This window comes from Plutella xylostella, chromosome 16, assembly GCF_932276165.1.
Source record: "Plutella xylostella chromosome 16, ilPluXylo3.1, whole genome shotgun sequence".
NCBI lineage: Eukaryota > Metazoa > Arthropoda > Insecta > Lepidoptera > Plutellidae > Plutella > Plutella xylostella.
This window is the reverse complement of record NC_063996.1, coordinates 5650180-5673028: the sequence shown is the minus strand read 5'-3', so window position 1 is coordinate 5673028 and position 22849 is coordinate 5650180. Positions and strand designations below refer to the sequence as shown.

Here is a 22849-nt window from a genome sequence, read left to right as displayed (position 1 = left end):
ATTCCACACCACAGAGTACTTTTGTTTTGTCAGTTCCCGACCGTCATTCGTGACATTCGTGTGTGTTTGTGTGTGCGTGTGACGGGGGAATCAAGTGAAGATGGCGTATTTGGGAAAGGTGGTCAGTTTTCGATAAATCGGACAGATCCTATCTTTATATTGTGATTATACAGTGAAAAAAGTGTTTTCAATGTCGTACCGCAGGCGTATCTCGATGAAGATGCCCGATTACGAGGACGAGGTGACGGTGGTGGATGTGTACGACTTGGCCGCGGACATCGGGAAGGAATGTGAAATAATAATCGAGAGATACGGCGCTGACGCCGTCACAGCGCTGCTGCCGAAGGTGATCAATGCGCTGGAGCTACTGGAGAACCTCGCCGTGCGCACGGAGAAGGAGAACCAAGCACTACAGGAGCTGACGGCCAAGATATCGCAGCTGGAAAATGACAAGATTGAGAAGGCAGAATACAGACAACGCTTCGAAAAGGTAAGTGCTTAGAGGTCACTGTTAGTTGAATTCGGCTGGTGGTGCGTGCGTGCAGCAGTGCACGAAACCAGCGTTCGTTTCGACACATTCTGTTTGCATCGGGCGCAAGCAGTTGCAACAGTGCAACAGTTCTGTAGGGGCTGTGTTATTGCGCGACAGTGACATCGCACCACTGGCGAAGTCGCTATATACACTCATTGGGTCAGCTACCTCATATATACTACAATACACCTTCACATGGTGTTTAGGTCAATGTCACGATGTAGATAAATTAGTATTTGAGCGGTGCAATGGAATTTTTATTGCACTGTCAACTATAATTTACAAAGTATAATCAGTATTATAAGCCCTGTGGTTCACATGTAAACATAGATGTAAGATACTTTGTAGCGTCCACAGTTTAGTACACTTTGGGGTCCTTATTGACATAGTATTATGTGCACTAAACACATGCCTCCTCAATATACTCATTGTGACTCCTATTTTTATGTGTTCATGTTTTAAATAGACACTTCCTATTTATTTCTGCTCAATGTACAAATTATAAATAATTGAGGAATCATCAAAGATAAATCTAAATCACACATTTTAAGTACGCTCCCAAAGTGTGAATATGCATGTTTGCTAGTAATTATTCATATCCTGCTAAAACATGTGGTATTAATGTACACATAGAAGAGCCTTGTTAATCTGGACTCCTATTCTATTCTATTCTGAGGGGGCGAAGTTCCGGTACATCTCTCTCTCATGTGGAACCTTTGTACATATCCCCTTGATTTCAGCTCAGCCAGCCTAGACTCCTGCTTATTATTATTGGTGAATTCTGTTTTCAACAGTTACACTTCTTTCATGTTAGTTTCTAACCACAGAGTGCATAATAGTGTCTCAAAGAAAAAATATAACACTCTTTAATGAATTTAAGTTTATTTATGTACTTATAAAATAAATAACTTTAATAAATGCACTTGATATCATAGACACCTTAATAATTGGCCAAGAGTCCCAGTCCAAATTAGCAATGGCCTTATTGTACCATAATTCCATATTTAGGGCATTTCATATAAAAAGCTTGAACTCAAATATTTAGTATAATATGCTACTACTACTGATTGACTTTTACCAGTTTATAACTTATGATCCTACATATAGTAATAATTTCCTATACTGCCTGTCTATACCTACTTGTAGCAGGCTATACATGTATTGAGTTTACAACACTTTTTTTGTAAGTTTCTAATAGAACTTTTACTTTTATCTGTTTGAACCGTTACATATTGATAACTTTTTACTAACTGCTGTGTCAATTACTCACATAGTGAAAGCAAAAGTTAATCACTGGTGCAATAGTCATCTCAAATTGTACTATACAAATGATTGACAAAATTACCTTTCTATTCTATTCTCTGTTGGGGTTTAAGTACCTGCACCTGGATCTCTCGACTGGAACTTTTGTGCGTATCCCTTAGGTTTCAACTCATTTCTAAGCTTGGACCATTCCCCCTCTCGCATTTAAGTTGTAATACAACGTTTTTTTCTGTTCAAACAAAAAATACTGTTGATCATAGATACTATTACCATACCTTATTTTGTAATCTTTGACCATACCCTTACTGAAGTAAACCGTAGATTAGGCTTTCATAAGAAATTTCCTTACAACTTTAGATCCGTTGAACAGATTTTTACGATATTTCGAAGCTACGATGCCACAGACAGTCAGACACAACAATCCCTTGATAGACAACATTTCAAACTTATAACATCGTTTCTTTACCGTTTAAGGTATCATCTTACAAATGAAATAATTGGCCGAGCTTCATTATAATAACTGAACCAACGGTTAAACAATACGTTGGTTGAAGCATCCTCAGTATGCGTGTTTGCTCTGAGTACATTCAATCATACCTAAATCCATTGGTATAAATGCACAAGATTTAATCATCATCTGCCGTTATCGATTGGACTCTACTGCAACGAGATAAGGTCCCTAAGTACTTGTCATTTGCTAACTATACTTGGAGTACCGACTGCAACCTCAATTTAAATTACAGTTTTTGTTGCAAATGCCTAAACTGAAGGCCTCCGTTGTTTGGTAAGATACCGCTGCATTACTTAGTTTACGTTATCCATTTGTTAGTTTAACGTACTTTTGATATATTTCATAAGGCGTTATGGCAATCTATGATATAAATGCTTTAATAATATGCGATGGGTTGGGCTCTCTTACTTCGGTTTAGTAACACATAATTCTGAAGTCATAAAGTCTTTTCCCGTGATAACCTTGAGAGATTATACGAATATGAGATTTCGAGTCTTGATTTTGTTTTATCTGCATACTACTCGTAACTGCAAGCACTAACCATTTACTAACTTATGTTAAATGGATGTAATCAGTTAGTCTTTCATCTCATAAAAAAAAACTTAATACAAACACATTAACTGTACATAATTACATTTTCACAACACTTGCGTTATGTTTTTCTAGTATTCCTAATTAATATCGTTGCAACTTCGTTTACTATGCCGATCCACCCTTTATTTTGCATACATAATATAGCTAAGTAGGTATTCTTATTTAATAGAAAATGTAGCCTTACAGACCTGTATTACACATTACTTTTTCCACGGGTCCAGTCAAAACGAAGTCGGTTAATCAGTAATACTTAATTTGATCTAAGGTAACTCTACTTTTTGGTACTATTTCTATATCACTTAACATGACAAATGACAATCTATAGAAGTCTCAAAATAAGATAAATGTATTCTTTACTTGACTTGTAAAAAATCATGAATTATTGTTTGTTCAGCTCTCTAGCAGATCATAATGTTCGTTGTTATCTGTATCAATATTTCATTGTACAAATAAACACAATGATGAGATTCAATGAACTCACATTTACTCGTAAAACACTTGCATTAGGTTCCTTGTATAATTACCTTATCTGATCTTCGTCTAGCCTCAGAAGTTTTTTATCGTGAAAACTACATGACTGTTATAACTATATAACATATACCTACACTTTGTTTTATAATGTGCTCCGTTAGGGGTAGTAGGCAGGGGTGTAAATACTGCATCCACATTATGTTCCGACTCCTAACTTATATTTTGTTATGTTACGAGACCTAATATAATGGGGAATAGGCCGTCTCTCGAGAATTCTTGGTTAAAAAGTGACACTCCAGCCTTCCCACTATCCTCCTCCACACAAATTCAGCCATACACTCTGTAGGGTCGTGCATGTAGGTCAAACAAAACTACTAGTATGAATGAAATGCCAGCCAAAATTATGGACCCATCCATCAAAATTAGTCTCCTGAGATAGTTGTTTTCCTGTACAACCGTTGTTGGTAAAATACCCTCTGGAAATCCTATCTATGTTTTTTACACTTACTACATAATATGGCTTCTTAGAGCATCGTTGAACGACATGAATGGGAACTTAGTTGTATAAGATGGAAAGGGTGCTGGACGGTGCCCTATGCATAAATAATGCTGAAGAAGACCTAAAAGTTAGTTGATTGGTCGCCGAAATTGCAAGTATTGCTGTAGAGTCCACGAATCTTGAACAATTTTCCTGTAATTTTTTTCTTTTGCACCCAAGCTGTAATCAGCTGATTTTTCTTACCCAAGAGCAGGTAGGCACAAATATTACACTACTTCTTCTACTTTACTTGCACTATTTCTTATTTTCACTTAGCACGAGATGCTATATTGATATTTGACTTGAGTGATAATGTTAATGTGTCGCTATTTTTGGTCAAGTTACGTGAATCATTTCATAATTATACAAAATGCATAATATTTTTCGTACAGATTATGATTATTTTGGTATCATTACATACACATAGCGGTAAGTTTCTTGACATTAAAATGCTTAGATACCGTTAGTTATTGTGCTGAATCAATAGACCTTGGCCAACAAAATCAATTTATCAGCTATATGCCACTATTACCTTGACGTATGTATTTAGCAGAATGCAAATAATTTATTTCAAAACATTAGAATAATGTGCAAATAGTAGGACTTAGAAACCTACGCTATAAATGTAGGTTAGGTCGCTTTATGCGGCTTTTTCTGCCAGAATGTACAGATAAAAGTGTTTATAAACTTCCATTGAAGGCGATACATTTATTCATGAGTAAGTGTAAATAAATCAAATGGGAAATGGTAGCGTGGGACACCCTCCACTCTGCCGTAGTAATGAAGATTAGCACACACACACAATCACGCCACTACTACAGTACTCCGTTTCGAGGTAGGCTGAGTGTGGGTGCAGAAACATTAATGAATCAATTGTAAATAAATCAATTAATTTACATTCATACTATCGTTTAATATTGTAATTACTAAAATAAACCTTATTGCAGATTTACCATATAGTCTCGTTACACAGTATGTACACAATAAGCACAAAAACATCTTTGAAGCAATCTAAATTCCCATTCATAGAAAATCTTGTAGAATTAAAAATAAGTCGGGGATTTTAAATTCCATCAAGATAAAAGGTTGGCTTGTGAAATGCTGGGTCTCGAAAAGATTTGTTGATTCGCACAATAACAAGCTTTCAGGCAGCATTGACAAGAACCATTTTCCTTTAATATATTTTTCCCTTTATGTACTTAAGACTGAAATCTTTGTTCATGATGGACTACGACTACACTAAATAAAAGATGGAAAATTTATTTTCCATTGTCAATAAAAAAAAAAATATTTTACTTACCCTTAGATTTTAGAAAAGTGTTGAAGATCCTTGATGATGGATTGCGAATGTGAATTTGATCATGTGAACAACGTTTGTCGAACAGGGAGTGCCAATGTGCCAATGCCCTGACGCTTATAGTTAGATGTACAACTACATGTACGGACGAAACATTTATGGTATAATTATTATACTATACTATAATAGTTTATGTATAATGTCAATCGCCTGTTGATAGATACCTAGTTACCTACACCTCCTATTTGAATACCACCGAATAACCCTTCAATGATGTAGCTGTATGTATGTCCCTAAAAGTAGTAAAACATAAAGACTAACTTTCTCATTTTGGTTCAGGAAATCGAGGCGATCGAGGAGCAATGGCGGAACGAGTCGGCGGACCTGGTGACGGCCGTGTCGCGCCTGCAGGACGAGAACAAGCGTCTGCGCCGCACGCTCAACGCGCCCAGCGACGGTGAGTGTGAGGCGGTCGAGGAGCAATGGCGGAACGAGTCGGCGGACCTGAGCTAGTAGCATTTAAGACGTGACATAAGTTTTGCATCGCGCTCACTCACATCGCGCAGCCTCGAGAACGAGCGCGACGGAGATTTTTTGTAAATGTCTGGTGACAGCCGAGTCGCGTCTTCAGGACGAGAACGAGCGCCTGCGCCGCACGCTCAACGCGCCCAGCGATGGTAAGAGAGAGGCCCCATTGGTGCGTTGCCGAACGTCCCAAAGGAACTGGCATAAAAAAGTACCAAATTGCAGTAATGACGATGAGACGACGCAATGAAAAACTGAAACTAAGCCCTAGTTTTACCATACTCTGTTAGATCATAACAAGGGATTAGTTGTTGACTTTTGACACATCTGTTAAGAATTTAATATGGAGATGACGTATAATTGATGACATTACATTGTAACAGGGGTGTTAATGATCTAACAGACTATAGTGAAACTGGGGCTAAAAATATGATAAAAGCTTGTCAAGCTCCTTTTGAAAGCAACCTTTTAAAATGTTAGCCATTTCGGCAACTTATATGGGTCAGTATTTCCCGTCTGATTTATGATGCTACTTATAGCGTGGCATTTAACTGCACGGGAATGTAACCTTTGCGTCTTCCGCGTCGCAAAATAGTGACACAAAGACCTACTATTCAACCTGTAACTTTCATACTGCGTGACTCTTATGTCGTTAGCAGTAAGGCTCACAATTTAACGTCAGGATTTTTCGCCAGGCTTTTAAGTCCCTACGTAAATGTTTTTAGGTTACAATTTAAAATCCCTACATACCTATAGCTCTAGACGTGGACAGGTTTTTAGCCTTAATAAGGTGTCTGCTTTTGTTTGCTCATAGTTTCGGCATACAATTTTAATAAAACACCGTCGCTCTCTTTGCCAGCCTTAATTAAATGGAATTCCACGAGATTATATTGACTTTTATGTACCTACCTTCCTTTAGTCTGGTCTGGATAAAGCAATATAAAGTTTAGTCATTCGCCTCGCACGTGGGGGGACTTTATTGATTAAGTTATTTCTATCTGGGCTGGAGTTTAGCCTAAGTTATACAATACACCCACCTGTGTAGGCAAAACGTGTAGAAAGTTCTGGATATTTTGCAGAGACCACGACTGAAAATTAATAAATTATGGGCTGAGGCAGAGTCAATTATAAGCCCCTCATTGATTTGCTCATCAAGCTGAAAATTAAATAGGCACCTATGTTATTAGAGTGACCTGTGTTTCATGGCAGTTCTGCCACTGGATGACAATAAAGCTCTGCTCTGTAATATTTCCACAACGGTGTGGCAAACTGTAATCCCTCTAGCGTTTGTCACCGGCATATTAATTATAAGATGTTGAGCAGTGAGTGTTTATTGGAAGATGATTAAATTTAGTGATTAGTTTATGAAAATTGCCTCTCCGTTTGGCTGCCAGAATTTCATCCGAAAGTTGTCAGTGTAATTAGCGAGTTCTAGTTCTATCTAATAGGAACTTTCGTAACATCCCGGATCAGAATACCTTGACGTATTTATGTTTTAATTCACTTTACGGTTCACCGGGTTCCGATTGAGTAACCACGTGGATAAATGCAAAGTAACAGTTATCGGATTAAAAAATAACATTTGCAATTAATACTTTACATACACACATGGGTATGATGCCTGGTTGATGATAGCTAAATGAGAGCTAGGTACCTAGTTTACATACTGTCCCACCCTTAGGATACTAGCGTGCTATGAGGTGTAAATAACCCCAATTTTTGAGTCGCTATTGTATATAGGGTGAAAAGATGATAGGGTGTGGACTCGAAAGAGACAAGATACCAATAAGAATATCTATTTTTAGAATTAATAGAGGTCCGCTGGGGTCAGCTAGATAGTACCGACTCAACAGGACGTAACAAATTATGTTTATGATGTGTTGAATCTGGTAGTTTATTTGACTAACGGGGAGTAGTCAATAGGACTTGCGTTAGGAATTTTGTAATTACACAACAAAAAAATATGTGTGTACTCTTTAAAGTTTACCCTTGACCGAAAAAGAATCGTGTTGTGGGTTTGACGTGTCATGTATCTGTATGTTGCTTTATGCATGTCTGTTTGAAAGTTGTTGTGTTACTAGGCATATTGGAAGAAAATCTGTTTAGGCGTTCCCAAAATATTTTACGAGCTAATCCTAAGCTGCTAGAATGCCACGCCACTGTAAATACGAGTTGTTATGAGAAGTTATTTAATGAATTGCTTAATAACTTTAATGCCAAGTTTCAAACCGCGTTTTTTTCCTTGTAACCTTGGTAATGAAACTAGTTATTGCACAACATCATGGTAAAAAGATAATGGTCTTAAAACGAGCACAAAGTTCATACCTGGATAAATAGATGTGGAGGCGAAAAGAGGGGTTATTTTGTCTTAATGTATCATGATGAGAAAATGAATGAGCTTATGTATTACTGTAAATTCAATACTTTTTACAGTTTAAGCCTAAATGCCTGCATTTGCTAGCTGGCCCATTTAGACTAACAATGCTATGAGTTCGTAATACTTTCTGGACTGAACCTTTCACGGAAATCCAACAATAATATCACTAGGCCCCTTCAGACGACCTCGTCTACAATCCTGATTGGACAACTTCGTCTACCTCACTACTTCGTTCAGTTTTCTAAGCACGCAAGGAAAACTATAAGTATACATAAGGCTGTTTTTAGCAGCATGTGGATTTGATCACGACGCGCGATTGCCCAGCACGTGTTTATACAAGTATTCATTGTAACGCGTGGAATATGCACGCGAGACGCGGGGAAATGTCGTGCCATCCCGCGTGCGTGATGAAATCCGCATGCTGTTAAAAACAGCCTAATCCTCTTTCGCAAGCACTGAAAGTCCCCCCTCCCCCCGCAGGCAGCAGCGCGCCGCCGTCGCCAGCGCGCGAGCAGGACCAGGAGGTGTTGTCCCGACTCAGCAGCACGGCGGAGAAGCAGCGCTCCACCCTGCGCCACCAGGAGCTGCAGCTGCAGGAGAAGCAACAGCTCATTGACAGCGTGAGTTACACTTGAATAGGTACTAGGGTAGCAGAACCAGGAAGAAGTTCTTGCTTATATGTACCTTGTTTTGTCGAAAGCGTTTTGTGAGAGATAGGTACTAGGAGAGTAGGAACAGGAGGTGTTGTTCTGACTCAGCAGCACGGCGGAGAAGCAGCGCTCCACCCTGCGCCACCAGAAGCTGCAGCTGCAGGAGAAGCAACAGCTCATTGACAGCGTGAGTTTATTCATCATCAGCATAAGTAAACCAAGAGTGCCGATAAATACCCTTATAGTTGATCTCTTGTTTTGTTTAAAGCAGTTTGAGAAAGGTACAGGAAAGCAGGGATAGCAGATGCTGTCTCGACTCAAACGCATAACGAAGACTAGGAGAGCAGGACTAGGAATAAGTTCTGTACTGCGTTTATTAACGTTCATAATAAACGGGGAAAAATAATGGTAGCCACACAGATCTGTATTTGAGTAGACAACGCAAGTGCATGTACTTCGCGTGTAAAAAGGGAGTGAAATTATCTTCCTTAGCGCAGTGTCATTAGGGACGTTCCTAAACTAAATCGTTCAAGTGACGTGACTGACGTGACAGTAGGTATAAAAATAATGGCATGCTTGGTTTCTATACAAGGAATGAGACAAGCGTTGTCTATTCAAATACAGGTCTGTGGGTAGCCATTTCATAAGAATCATAAGATGTGGCAGATCTTTTGATTCTTATGAAATGGCTTTTCAGAGTAAGAAGTTTTCTTGTTACCGTTTATATTATTTCGTTAGCCACTTATTTTGTGTTGTAATGAGTTAAAACGTAATCTGTTAATAATTTGCGATTTGACGCATTGATTATCAAACTACATGTAAAAATCACGATTAAAATATTTATCTCACTCTGATTGCTGCTAATTTAGATCGTATCTTGTTATTTAACAATTTCATAAATGAATAGCAATAGTTTACTATTAATCTGGTACCGCTGATAAGGAAAATCAGTTGATATTGGTCATGAGATAGTTACATGGTGTGTGACATTGATAAAGCCGCAGTCACCGCGTGCGGATCGTATATCCAATTTGTATGACAAATGATTGCACGTAACACACGAGCGGAAACTTACATGTCATTATTGACGATATTCCAATTTGTTAAATGGATTTTCCTCTGTGTTAAAAATATCTACATTAAAATAAATATACTGCATGTAATTCCTTTCAGGGCACGTAGAAGGTGCATTGCATTCAGCCCATTCAATTCGTTGCTATTTCTTTGCTGTAAATCGGAAAATAATCCGAAGCTTCAACTCTTCATTTACTTCAATCCAAATCGATAAATACGATCCCCCACATATCACAGATATGTAATCCAGCTATCTCTTACGCATGTTTTTATGCCAAAACCTTAGCTACTGGATTATATCGAAGGTGAAATGTCTTATCTCACACATCTCATAAATAATCGACACATCAATATCACTACACAGATATCGAAAGTGTTTTTTTCTTCTAATCTTACTTTGTTGTTGCCTGCCAGTGACACGTGGTGTTGAACCTGCAAGGAGGTTATTAAATAATTTTTGTTTTGTTTTTAAAATGGCAATTCTGGCCTCTTTGCAGCTGAGCGGACAGGTGGAAAAGCTGGCACAGGTGTCGCGCGATCTCAGGAGGAAACAGAAGCAGATGCAGAATCAGGTGACTTATTATTTATAGTTTTTATTATACAGGCTGTTGCAAAAAGGGTTTGTTCATTTTCCAAAAGTCGTAGTCGTTCAGAATGAGCCCTGAGTCAACCCCTTATTATACCTACGTGTATAATATAGTATTAAAGTACGTACCGACGACGGAGAGTGAATGTTTAGACTGTATGAGCGAGGCCCCATTGCTGCGGTGCGTCGTCGCGCTTCGTTGTTTTCCATAAAATTTTCACCGTCTTGTCATAAACAAAATAGCAGCAATGGGGCCTCGCCGTAATGTGTAAATGACACGTGATTCGCGTGCCGTGCTATCGGACAACGACTGCCAATCATGCTCTTACCGTATAGCTTTCTATTATATTCTAATTGAGGATTAGTTACTTAGCTTGACCATTGCTTTTACATCTGGTTTAAAAATAAAAATGTAAAGATTAGTACTGAGCTGATCCGAACGGTATCCACTTAGTATCAATTATCATGTACCTAACAGAAGACCTAGACTTACTAATCACCTTGGCATCCGGTAGGCAGTCGGCAGTCATCTATTCATTCATAGCATCACATTCGCACAATCGGTTATTATAATTACATATACACATGTGTTTGTTATTTACATAAGTACCTAGTATGTTATTCATGTTCCATTCACATTCAGTCACCTTCCATGACACATAGTTATTTTAGTCATCTGATTTAACTTAAGCAAAACATAAGTAGCTTACCAACACTGCCTACGACTATAAAATATGATTTTTGTAGTCGTATAGAAAATAACATACCAAAGTTCATAACTTAGCTCGAGTGAAAGTATAATAGTGTTCGAGATTGGGTCGTGACAGCTAAAGGGAAACATGTCAAGATAGATAAAGGGGAAACACATCAAACTGTTTAGTACATACAACCCTTTACTGCCCTCATAAATGTGGGTCGTAAAGCAGTCGTTTGCGGTGTAATTTCGGCACGTGTTAGTACTCTGTGTGCGGTTAGAATGATTAGAAAACTTGACGGATTCAATTTAAGTTTTATTTTAGAGCTACATATACGCTCGGCTTCATAAGTAGCTATACACTTCTGTACCTTGTCAAACTGACGAACCGTCAATTGAATTCAATGAATGGATAGGCGGTTTGTTAGATTGACAAGGTTCAAACGTGTATAGCTACTTATGCAGCTGACTGTACATAAATAAATACAAGATGCTTCATTCATAGCTTTTAAAATATTGTATAGATTTCCCGAATAACTCATTGGAGGTTTTAAAAAGAAACTTATTAGTGGTACAAAATAATAATGATGGATAAAAACTCGATCATACGCTTTCATTACACATAATGGTAGTAATAGAATGCCGACTATGGCATGCCACAGTTTTTATGACCACAATCTAAATACCTAACTACAGAGATAATTATTTTGTTTGTACTAATTGCTGGTAAAATTATTGGGATGATGTTTTTTTGTTGAATAATTCTTTTTCTATGCATGAACATAATTTAATATGTAGCTGCATCATTTAATGTTAGATTTGAATAATCCTGGGATGACCTAAGGCATTATTTTTTTTACGAAAACGTAGAACAAAAGTTGTACCCATCGAGCCGAGCCCTTGCGTCTCTATTTTGGCTTATTGTATTTTCAACACCTTTATATCGGCTATCTTGCAGATGGTCCTAACTGTCATTACATAGTATAGAGTAATTATTATTGGATTTCTTTCATTAATAAACGTGGATTAACCTAATAACTAATAATCATTACCTCATATAACTGAATGTGATAATCGAGGACTATATGAGGTAAAACATAGCCTTTCTACTTACTGTTATACTGGTATTGTGAATAAGGGCGTTACATCAGCATAAGCACCTACATATAAATTATGTTAACTATCTGCATTATGTTTGCCGCCGCAGGTCGATTGACCTTGCAAGCTAAAACACGACCTTTCCCAAGTTTTATCATGAAATACAATAAAATATACATTACTTACTAAAGGGTGTCCATGTATTTATGTTCCTCAGTCCTCTTCGTATTTTCTCCTAACCTACTTGATAGACGAAGATGATTAATATTCATATAAATAAGACAGAGGTAAATTAGGATGTTAAAATTAATAGGATAGCAGACGTTTGTGAAGTCATAAATGAATGTTGAATTTCTTATATTCCAGCTCCGCCTAGTGTGCGAGGAGCGCACAGAGCTCGGCGCCATAGTGCAGTCGCAGCAGCGGGACATCGCCGCGCTGCAGCAGAACTCCGCACAGAACCAGGTGACTTACACTTGTTCACATTGTATGCACTCCTGGTACATGTCCAGAGCTCGGCGCCATAGTGCAGTCGCCGCAGTGGGACCTCACTTTACCTCTTCTCACCTCTTTGTGACTCTATTATGCTCCTAGTTGATATAAAAATATAAGATACATCCTAACATATACATAAAAACATATATTATATATAAATTCTAGTCTTGAAAGTAGCCTCCTTTCTGAGGGCCGATGGCACCCATGAATTTTTCTTTATGGCCTATATCTTTCGTGCCAGAACTCTACCAAGTCTCACACATGTCTTCCTAATCTTTAACATTATTCCACCCAGAAGTGCGCCTCCTGCGGCGCGGGCTCGCCGGACAGCTGCGACGACGAGGACCAGTCGTCGCGGCCCACATTCAGCGTGCGCGAGCTGCGAGCCATCCTGCACGAGCGCAACGAGCTCAAGCTCAAGCTTAGCCGCGCCGAGGAGCAGCTGGACGCGCTCCGGGTGGAGCAGCCGCCTGACAGGTATGCGCTCCTGGTACTTTGTAATCGCTGATGATGGTGAAGGAATTTGGGTGGTATAATGTGTGTTTATCAGTTTTATTAGTTAGTCACTAGCTAACATTGTTAGGATGATTGCAATCTTTATCCTAACAATGTTAACTCCGTTAGGGGGCTATTATTCTATTAAAACGGGTACACTACATAATTCCGAATTACTTTTTTACGAATATGAAAATAACGATTTTTAAAATTTCGAATTTCATAGTTCCGAATAATTCACAATCCCGAATTTTAAGTTTCCGAATAACGAAAATCACGAATAGTTTATAAACGAAATTTCAAACAACACATTTATTAAAATGACGAAAGTCAATTTTCCGAATATTATTATTACGATGTTTGAAAAGTACGATTTTTTATTATATCGAATTGTTAAAATTACGAATCCCGAAGTTTTAATATTCCGAAAATACAAATTCCCGAATGTTTCTTAGTTAACAAGAAATGGTTATATGAATAATGCAGCATAATGCGTATAAAAACAATATTTTATAAGCTATATTATGTGAAACGCTCCGCTCCGCTTCGCTGCGCTCCGCTTTTTTTTCGATATCTATGTGCACCTAACACGCTCCTCCTCGCTTTGCTCGTCGTCGCACCTATCTTTAGGTTTAGGTCCTAAGGTTTTTAAGTTTAAACACCATAAAAATCCTAGCAATTGTTTTGCTCTAAATTTGAAACGCTCCGCTCCGCTTCGCTGCGCTTCGCTGCGCTCCGCTTTGTTTTTCGATATCTATGTGCACCTAACACGCTCCTCCTCGCTTTGCTCGTCGTCGCACCTATCTTTAGGTTTAGGTCCTAAGGTTTTTAAGTTTAAACACCATAAAAATCCTAGCAATTGTTTTGCTCTAAATTTGAAACGCTCCGCTCCGCTTCGCTCCGCTTTGTTTTTCGATATCTATGTGCACCTAACACGCTCCTCCTCGCTTTGCTCGTCGTCGCACCTATCTTTAGGTTTAGGTCCTAAGGTTTTTAAGTTTAAACACCATAAAAATCCTAGCAATTGTTTTGCTCTATATTTGAAACGCTCCGCTCCGCTTCGCTGCGCTCCGCTTTGTTTTTCGATATCTATGTGCACCTAACACGCTCCTCCTCGCTTTGCTCGTCGTCGCACCTATCTTTTGGTTTTGGTTCTAATGTTTAAAGAAGTTTATGTTTTTTTGTCAAAATCACGAATTATCATATTTCCGATCGGGATTTGACTTTTTCGTGATTATAATAAATCGGTATTTTATTTTTCGTATATTAAAGTAATCGTATTTTTTAACATTCGTATATTTAACAATCGTAATAACAATATTCGTGATTATAATATTCGAAATTATAATTTTCGTGAATATTATAATTCGGTATTTAAAAAAATCGGTATTGCAATTTTTCGTAAATTACATATTCGGGGTTATCAAATTCGGAAAAAAGTTTTTCGGAATATTTGGGTGTTCCCTATTAAAACATCAAATATAACCGTTGTGGAACCAATATCTACATTTCGAATCATGCATATAGGACCCTACAGACACTATGTCTGTGATGAGTGGTTTGAATTTGCGGAGAGTCGCGATCGTTGGACCAAACATAAGGATGCTATCCCCAGCAGTAAATTAAGCTTTCTTTTTTTTATTCATTTATCCAACTCCAAAAAAGCATAAGGCTTTAAGTTCATCTCCAGATCCTGGAATCTCACTTTGTCTTACACATTTTATTTTAATCTCCCCAGCGAGTCAGACACGAGTCCGTCTCTGAGCAGCACGCTGACCAACGAGGAGGAGGAGGCGCCAGTGCAGGGCCCGCTGCCGTGCGAGCCCGACGACGCGCCCTGGAAGAAGAACGGCGGCATACGCAAGTTGTGAGTACCACTGTGTAGTTGGGAGGTGGTGTAGTCTGGCTTGGGAAATGTTTTATTTATTGTATAGTAGACTGAGGCCGATCGGATCAGTTTGACTGTATAGTGTATACGCAAGTTGTGAGTACCACTGTGTAGTGGGGAAGTGGTGTAGTCTGGCTTAGAAAATGTGTTATATTTATTGTATAGTAGACTGAGGCCAATCGGATCAGTTTCACTGTGTAGTGTATACGCAAGTTGTGAGTACCACTGTGTAGTGTGGTGTAGCGTGGCTGAAACAGTTATTGTATAATGTATTTTTCGAGGTGCACGAACTCCTCCTCACGAAACCTATTCTGGAAAAGTTTTTTCGAACCTCCTCCAGTGACGTGCCAACTGTCACTTATTATATGGAAGAGCCCGACAAAGCTTTAAAAAGTTTATTATTATTAAACTTATTAGGGCAATAACTATTCTAAGTAATATCTAACAATGACGTAGTACGACAGTACGTACGTACTTTTCTTCAATAATTTAGAGATACCAGTTAAAAGAAAAAATATCTCCCATCTTTTACTCGTTGCAAACATAGCTTTGTCGGACTCTAGACGAAAAGTAGTTGTTATTATTAGTTGTAATTTTTTGATTCGGTGATTGTTTTTGTTTGTTAATTCTTTCTATGTATGTGGGTTTTGTTCATTTTCTGTTTCTGTTTATTTTTTTCTTATATAAATATGGTGTTTGTGCACTCAATTCTCTTCACACCTCTAAAATATTCAAATGTACGCTTATTTCACTTACACTTTATACATATACATATTATTATATTTTTGGTTCTGGTACATTTTTGGGTTTTACTTTATGATTTTGGGCTTTAAATTACTTTTAGTTCGTAGACAAACTATCTAACTTTTTCCAAATTCCAAGGTAAGTGTGTCTTGTTATAAGAGTGAAAGAGACCGACAAAAATGCAACCAGGGCCGAAAGAGATAGAGAATGAATAACATCACACGGCACGGCGCACGACATCGCATGATTTGAACATCCTGTATTGAAGGGATGTGTGCTACAAGGGGGTCACTGTCTAACTGCCAGTTTCGATAACTCTATCTACAGATGACTGGTAGTTACTTTCATACTATTTTGACACATTAAAAGTTACAACCTGTCAAAATCGTATGAAAGTAACTACCAGAAATCGGTAGAAAAAGTTATTGAAACTGCCAGTAAATCGTCGAACGAACAAAAACTGTCACGCAATCGGCACGCTTAATACAACGAGATAGAGCCGTGGTTAGCGATGCGCTTCGGAGCATAGGAAAAACAAAACTGCAGCGCTAACCACCACTCTATCTTGTTGCGTGTCAATTCTCATTCGTTCGTTCGCCGATTTAGAGAATCGTTTGTCTTTTTCTAACCAATGAAAAATGTGTTGGAGAAAAGGCGACAAAATCATTCTAACCAGCGAAAAGTTTTATAAAAAAACGTTTCCTTTGATTTCCTATCGTTTTCTGTACACTATTTCTTTCATTGCCAGATTTTAGCTGATTTTAATATGCTGAAATTGAATGCTTTTAATGTTTACCCGTGACAATCGCGGGATTAAAAGCATACCTTATACTATTTCACATCACGACCCATTACGTCCCCACTGCTGGGGCACGGGTCTCCTTCCAATGAAGGAAGGGTTTAGGCCTAGTCCACCACGCTGGCCAAGTGCGGGTTGGTGGACCCCAACACAAGCAAGCTTGTGCTGAAAGAGTTGTCGGGTAAGTGGGCAACCCGACTGTCAGATGTTTTCAAGCCGCCCGAAGGCCTCTGACTAGGCTTAACGACTGCTGCCGAAGCAGCAACCGGGACCCACGGCTTAACGTGCCGTCCGAAGCACGGAAGCGTCCAGAAAAGCACCACTTGAAATTGATCACCCATCCAATGGCTGACCGTGTCAGTTGTTGCTTAACCTCAGCGATCACTGAGGCCCGCTCGACTACGGACGCTTCCTTCCTACCTTATACTATTTAACTTTCCAATTTATCTTTATGAACGGAGAAACAAGAATTAAATTGTTATTACATGCCTACTGTATTCTTATACCTTATCTTTTTATTTTTTAACACTGTATTATTTAGGTTTCACCTCATTATTAACCACTTTCAGAAAATACTCGTTTCTTAATTGTATTCCCTATCATTGATTGTTTCTTAACGAAAAAAAAGGCGAAAGTTTTACTTATCCTTTTGATAGGACTTGCACTACTAGGAAAATCATGATTTATATATTTTTTAAAAGCAAAATGGTTATGTTCTGGTTAGGTTTTGGCTGGCTCTATTTACAAAGGACGAAGGCCGAAGGTCGCCGCCGCCTCGCATCTCTTTCGGCCCTTGGAACTGACTTAGCCGAAACGGGCAACACTATAGTGCGCGAGAACGAACTTTGAGGTACTTGGTTGTTGGTTAGGCTTGTCAGCTCTTTGATATTATATTATGATGATAAATATGTATAACATTTACACGTACTATATTAGACTAGAGCTGACAATCAAACCATTGAACAGTGCCACAGAAGTAAAATGGTCTATGCGCAAAGCTATTCGCTAATAAAATATTTATTTACACTTATTTTTCGTAATATTTTTTGGGTTTTTATTTTAAATTATTTACTTTTTATTTGTGCTTAGATTATTTTATTTTTTAGTGGTGTTATACGCTTGAACTCTTATAACCTTAGAGTAATTAAGAATTACTAACAAACATTCGATAACCCTTTTCTTGAAAAGTTTTTATATATTTTATCTGATATGATTTCAAATTTAAATACTAACTAGTACTTTAAATACTTACTATTTAACTTGAAAGTATGTAAAAGTATCAGGAATATTTTAAATTTATTTTTTAATTATGTATATATGTACTGACAAATATTTTTTACTTCCACAGTTTTCGCAAGCTCTTTGCAGAGTCTGACATTGCCGTGGGGTCATTCCCCCGACGCTCCCTGTCCACCTTCGCAACCAAGATGGCCGCCACCGGTAACGCCCCCAACGCCCCCGCGTAGACTGTCCCTGCCAATCACCCGCCTCGAGCCAACACCGCCGACCAATCAGGACTTGCGGCAAGAACTGCTCAGCTTAGATCTCAACCAATCGGAGGTGAGCACGTGGCTAGGCAGCCGGTACGAACCAATAGTAAAACAAACATGTGACGTAGCATTGCAACGGTCGATTTCTTTAGAGACCGGGCTTGAACTTATCAGGTACTTACAAAGTGTAAGCGTCACCGGCTCCCTAGATAGCGTGGCGTCCTCGTTCTCTTATTGTGGGTCGGATCGTAGCTGGTTGCAGTACAGTATTGAAGATATCCCCGTTTCTCCGCTGTCGAGAAATAGGCGAGCATCTTTAGAGTCGATAAGAGCGTATTTCGCGTCAACATTGAAAGGCAGTTATAAAATACACGACAGAGGGAGTGTTTCGCCAAAATGGAACAGAAAGTTATCGTTTCATTGGGACATGAGTGTTGGCAGAAATTGCGAGAACAGTGGTGGGTTGCTGGATTATGGAAATTTCACGATAGGATCTACAAAGGATAAGCCAACATTCGAAAGATTTCTGTCTTTCGACGGAAGGAAGACACAGAACAGTATGAGAAAGGATGTTCTGGTCAAAGAAATGATGAACAGTAACAGTTGCGACGATTTGTTTGTGGCGAGAGGCAGAAGTATATCCGAGTCGGAATCCACCATGTCATTGTCGAGTGTAGGACTTGGTCTTCCAAAAGATAAGAGAGTAGAATTAGGCAACATATCCGTAGACGTTAGGAGGATTAAACTGAACATGTTCGTTTCGACAGATGTGCCAGATAATACAAATTTAGTTGATTCGAAAATAGAATGTGTTGCCAAACTAGAAGACTCGTTTTCCCATAATACTTCCAAAAGTTTAGACCTAAGTAGCGATTGTGATTGTCGTATATGTAGAGACGGTAAGAGTGAAAGAGATAGCGGGTCGTTGATCAGTAGGGTTTTTAGAAAACTGTTTACTAATGTTATAATGAAAAACAAGGATAGAAAGTTAGTGGTTTGGGACGAAAACAACAATTTGAATGACGGAGAAATGTACAAGTGTATCATGCACATTTTGAAGTTAATGCTTGGTCTTTGGTTGAGACATATGGATCATAATTGATTTGTATCGTTGGCCAAGTCTATTTTACCTAAGGGCTCATTACAATGGTACAATTCTGTTGCTGTCGCGTAGTGCGATAGTGAGTGTCATGTGTGAATGAGCCCTAACGTATGATAGACTTGGCCAAACAAATGAACCCTATTAAATTATGATATTTTTTCTGTGATTTACACGATTGTTTTGTGTTTATATTGTTTATAAGAATGAGTACTAATTTCTTGCATTGTACAGTTTTAATCATTTCCAACATAAATAACATAATATTCTTATCTAATGAATTTGGTCTAATTTACCTTAATATATCTGTTTATACATATTTTACTACTCGATAGCATTTCTAACACATAAATACATCATACTTTATGAAACGTACTCTGTAAGGAAGTGTGAAAGTAACCTATAAGAATAGAAAACGATTTTTTATTAAGTTACATAAACGAATTAAATGTTGGTCCTTTATAATTTAGGTGCCCTCTGTTGTGAATCATTTTATTAAGTCAAATCACAATTAACTTAGGCACATCTCGATTAAACGCCTATTAAGACGCGACATTCTTGAGCACATATTTGGCAATACAGCTTTTTGAGTTTACAAAAATTTAAAAGTTAAACGTTATCTTGAAAACCAATAATTTTTCGTATAAATTTAATAAGAGTTCCCGCTAGAGGCGCCACTTTCTATGCTATACGTAAACTTTCATAGTTTAAGCAAACTATCACAGCCCGTATTAGTCCCTGTACTGAGCTCTGAATGTACCCGGAGGAATAGATACCACACCAAGGGTTCGGAAATCATTCATTCAAGTAAAATATACTCAAGAAAACCCTGATTGTGTCTAGTCGGGATGTACCTTAGTTAAAATTTCAATGCACTGTAATGATTATTAGACCAAAATGTTATAGCAAGTGTGCCATTTAATTTAGACTTGTCTGATTCAATATGGTTAACTGCTGGACCAAAGTGAAGAGTGAACATATCTTGGCATGACTTATTGAGAGAAAAAAACGAAAACAAAAAGAATTAGATAGATTTAATTTATTGATCATGGCCTAAATTTTGAAACCGATAGGAGGAACAAAATGTTTTACCTTTGACCGTTTGAAAAGGGTTTATACTGTACTATAAAACTGTCACAATCGCATCGCATATACTCAGACTTGACTAAAATTATTATCTATGCTGTGGTTTTTGGACGCTAGATTAAGGTTGCCTGACCACTAGAGGGGGGCGGATTAATAAAAATCCACCAATAGAATTTCACGAGTGGAGATTTTGACCAAAGCTATTGGTCGATTTTTGCCTCGCTCTCCGTTCCGTCAACCCGCTCTGCTCCAGGGGGCAATCAGCCTGGCAATCGAGCATCCTTTTCTCTCATCTCAGGTCTGGGTGTAGATACGAAAGAGATAGAATGATAACAACAAAATGTATGGGGTGCCACAAACTTGCTTCACTTACTTATAACCTTAATATTAGTACAGATACTTTCCATTTCCATTACATTTTCTCTAATAATTTATTTATGGCAGCAATACGTTTATCATATGAGTTTGTGGCACTATACGAAGAAATAATATGTATTATAGTTTTATGATTAACTCAGCTGCATCATTTGTTTAACTATAATAATTAATCATATTAAAACAAAACTTGATAATTTATGTAAAATTTGCAAATGACGACACATTTTCGAATATTGGACGGGACATCATTCCAAGGTGCATTATAATATTTATGAATCCGTGCAAGTCTTAAAAACACAAAGACTTATTTATTTTTGCTTTTATAAAAACCATTCCATTTTAGTATTATCCCCTTTTTTTTGATTTTACGAACCAAGCAGAATCTCTGTTAATACAAAATAACTTTCCATGAATTAACGAGATCTTAATGTCTAACTAGACATGAATCTTGGCCCACCTTACTGGGGAAATTCGCGTAGAAAGCTAGCTACCAGTGTCGATCTGGAGGGTTACTCTATATTGAGGCAAAACGAAAGAACAAGACCCGTCGTGCGATCGGCATGTTTAATACAATAAGATTTTACGAGATAGAGTCGTGGGTCGCGCTCCGTAATTTCTTTTTTCGTCATATACAATGACCCCTGTCACTCATCATTTATAGAGACAGTGATACCTAGATAGGCAGTGTTAAGCAGTTTTAGTATACGCCCTTAGGGTGGTTCACTCATGTAGTAATCTAAAGATACAACTTCTACAAGCTTCTGTTGGTAACAAAAAGTGAATGAAATTAGTTTTATTAATTTGAGGTGTGCTATTTAGTAGTTCTCATCCCTGTGTCGCCTGTTAGAATTTTAATTCTAGTCACAGTATTACTGGGTACTAGGCCTATAAGTATGTTATAATCATGTTTTAAAATTTATCATATTATATCCTTAAGGGTTAATCTTAGTATCATGTACCATTGGCAATTTGAAACGAAATTTATTTATGTACATTTTACCGCCTGTTTCACTATGTCTGGATAAAAAGGTTATCTGTGGGATAAAAGGCGTATAGTGTGTTTTTTATCACACAGATAACACTAATGTGTTAATTTTTGGCTCCATCTTTAATTCATGCTGGTTGATTTTTTGAACATACTTTGCTTCGCGCTAAGCCTGTGCGAGATGCAATTTTTATTTATAACTTCAATAAATTTATGGGTGTTTGGGAACACAGTGATTGGAAAATTCATCATAATTATGAATAGTTATATAATTATCTGTATTAAATAAATAAATAATCGATCGTGCAAGATGAAAAGTCTAAGTACATAACATTATACTTTAATATAATTAGTATTGTTACGTTGTATAGAAGATTGGTACCTAATATTTGTAAGTTGACAATGTCAAAATATATATCTGTTTATATACGAATTCATGAGTTTTTGTTTGTATTACACCTACACTAAACCACGTAACTTGACCAATGTACCGAGCACCCTGTTTAGATACAGTTGCCGCTTCACTGGTTCGTTATCGACGTAGATAAATATCTCTATATCGAACTCCGCCATAAATACGGCGCTTTGATATAAGGAACTTGAACGAGTTTATCGACGTCGATAACAGACCCGTGCCGCAGCCGCTGGCCTGTAATGTGTTAAAAGAGCGCGAGCGACGTCCACCATTGGTTTTAGGACTTAGGTCTTATTGATCTTACCTATATGGCAAAGACGCACTACAAATACTACAATTCTTAGTAGGTATATCCTCCGATCCGTAGCTTCTTTAATAAATAGTAATCGATACTGAAATAACCGTGTTCTACTCGTGCTTTAGAAATGGTTTGTTTAATCGTTTCCTTAGACTTGGCACTGATGTCACTTTTGAAATCAGACCTACGGGTACCTACGGGTTTTGCTATTTATGAAAACGAAAAAAGTTTAAGTTTTCTCCTGTCATTTGCATACATTATCTGTCAAAAGTTTCATGATAGTTTCCATTAGAGGCGCCACTCAGTATGCGAGAAAACGTAAACTTTTATAGTTTTCGACAAACTATCAAACCTGTACTAGACCTGCAGTCCGACGGGCGCGTTCAAATGTTTTGGATTAAAATAATAGGTACATTTACCACCATTAATATGCAGAAATAACTAATATATTTAGGCTGGTATGTTAT

General features: G+C 37.8%; 1 protein-coding gene across 2 annotated transcripts; it reads left to right on the top strand.

The window, feature by feature from the left end:
* Window positions 1-23: 23 nt before the first annotated feature.
* LOC105383997 (RILP-like protein homolog) lies at window positions 24-18245 on the top strand. 2 transcript variants are annotated; one of them, XM_048626238.1, is made up of 9 exons: window positions 24-490; window positions 5546-5663; window positions 8589-8728; window positions 10330-10404; window positions 12577-12675; window positions 13001-13182; window positions 14939-15067; window positions 17356-17481; window positions 17980-18116. In XM_048626238.1, exons 1-8 carry the CDS (start codon window positions 191-193, stop codon window positions 17432-17434), a joined length of 1122 nt encoding a protein of 373 aa, XP_048482195.1. In that variant the 5' UTR covers window positions 24-190; the 3' UTR covers window positions 17435-17481; window positions 17980-18116. The 2 variants fall into 2 exon arrangements, with proteins under 2 accessions (XP_048482195.1, XP_048482194.1); XM_048626237.1 differs by lacking the exon at window positions 17356-17481 and having other exon boundaries at window positions 25-490; window positions 17980-18245.
* Window positions 18246-22849: the final 4604 nt, after the last annotated feature.

Coding starts and splice junctions, on each gene's coding strand:
- LOC105383997 (XM_048626237.1), top strand. CDS start 191: ATGTCGTACCGCAGGCGTATCTCGATGAAGATGCCCGATTACGAGGAC. Junction 10,405..12,576: donor AGAAGCAGATGCAGAATCAG/GTGACTTATTAT, acceptor CTTATATTCCAG/CTCCGCCTAGTGTGCGAGGA. Junction 12,676..13,000: donor AGAACTCCGCACAGAACCAG/GTGACTTACACT, acceptor TATTCCACCCAG/AAGTGCGCCTCCTGCGGCGC.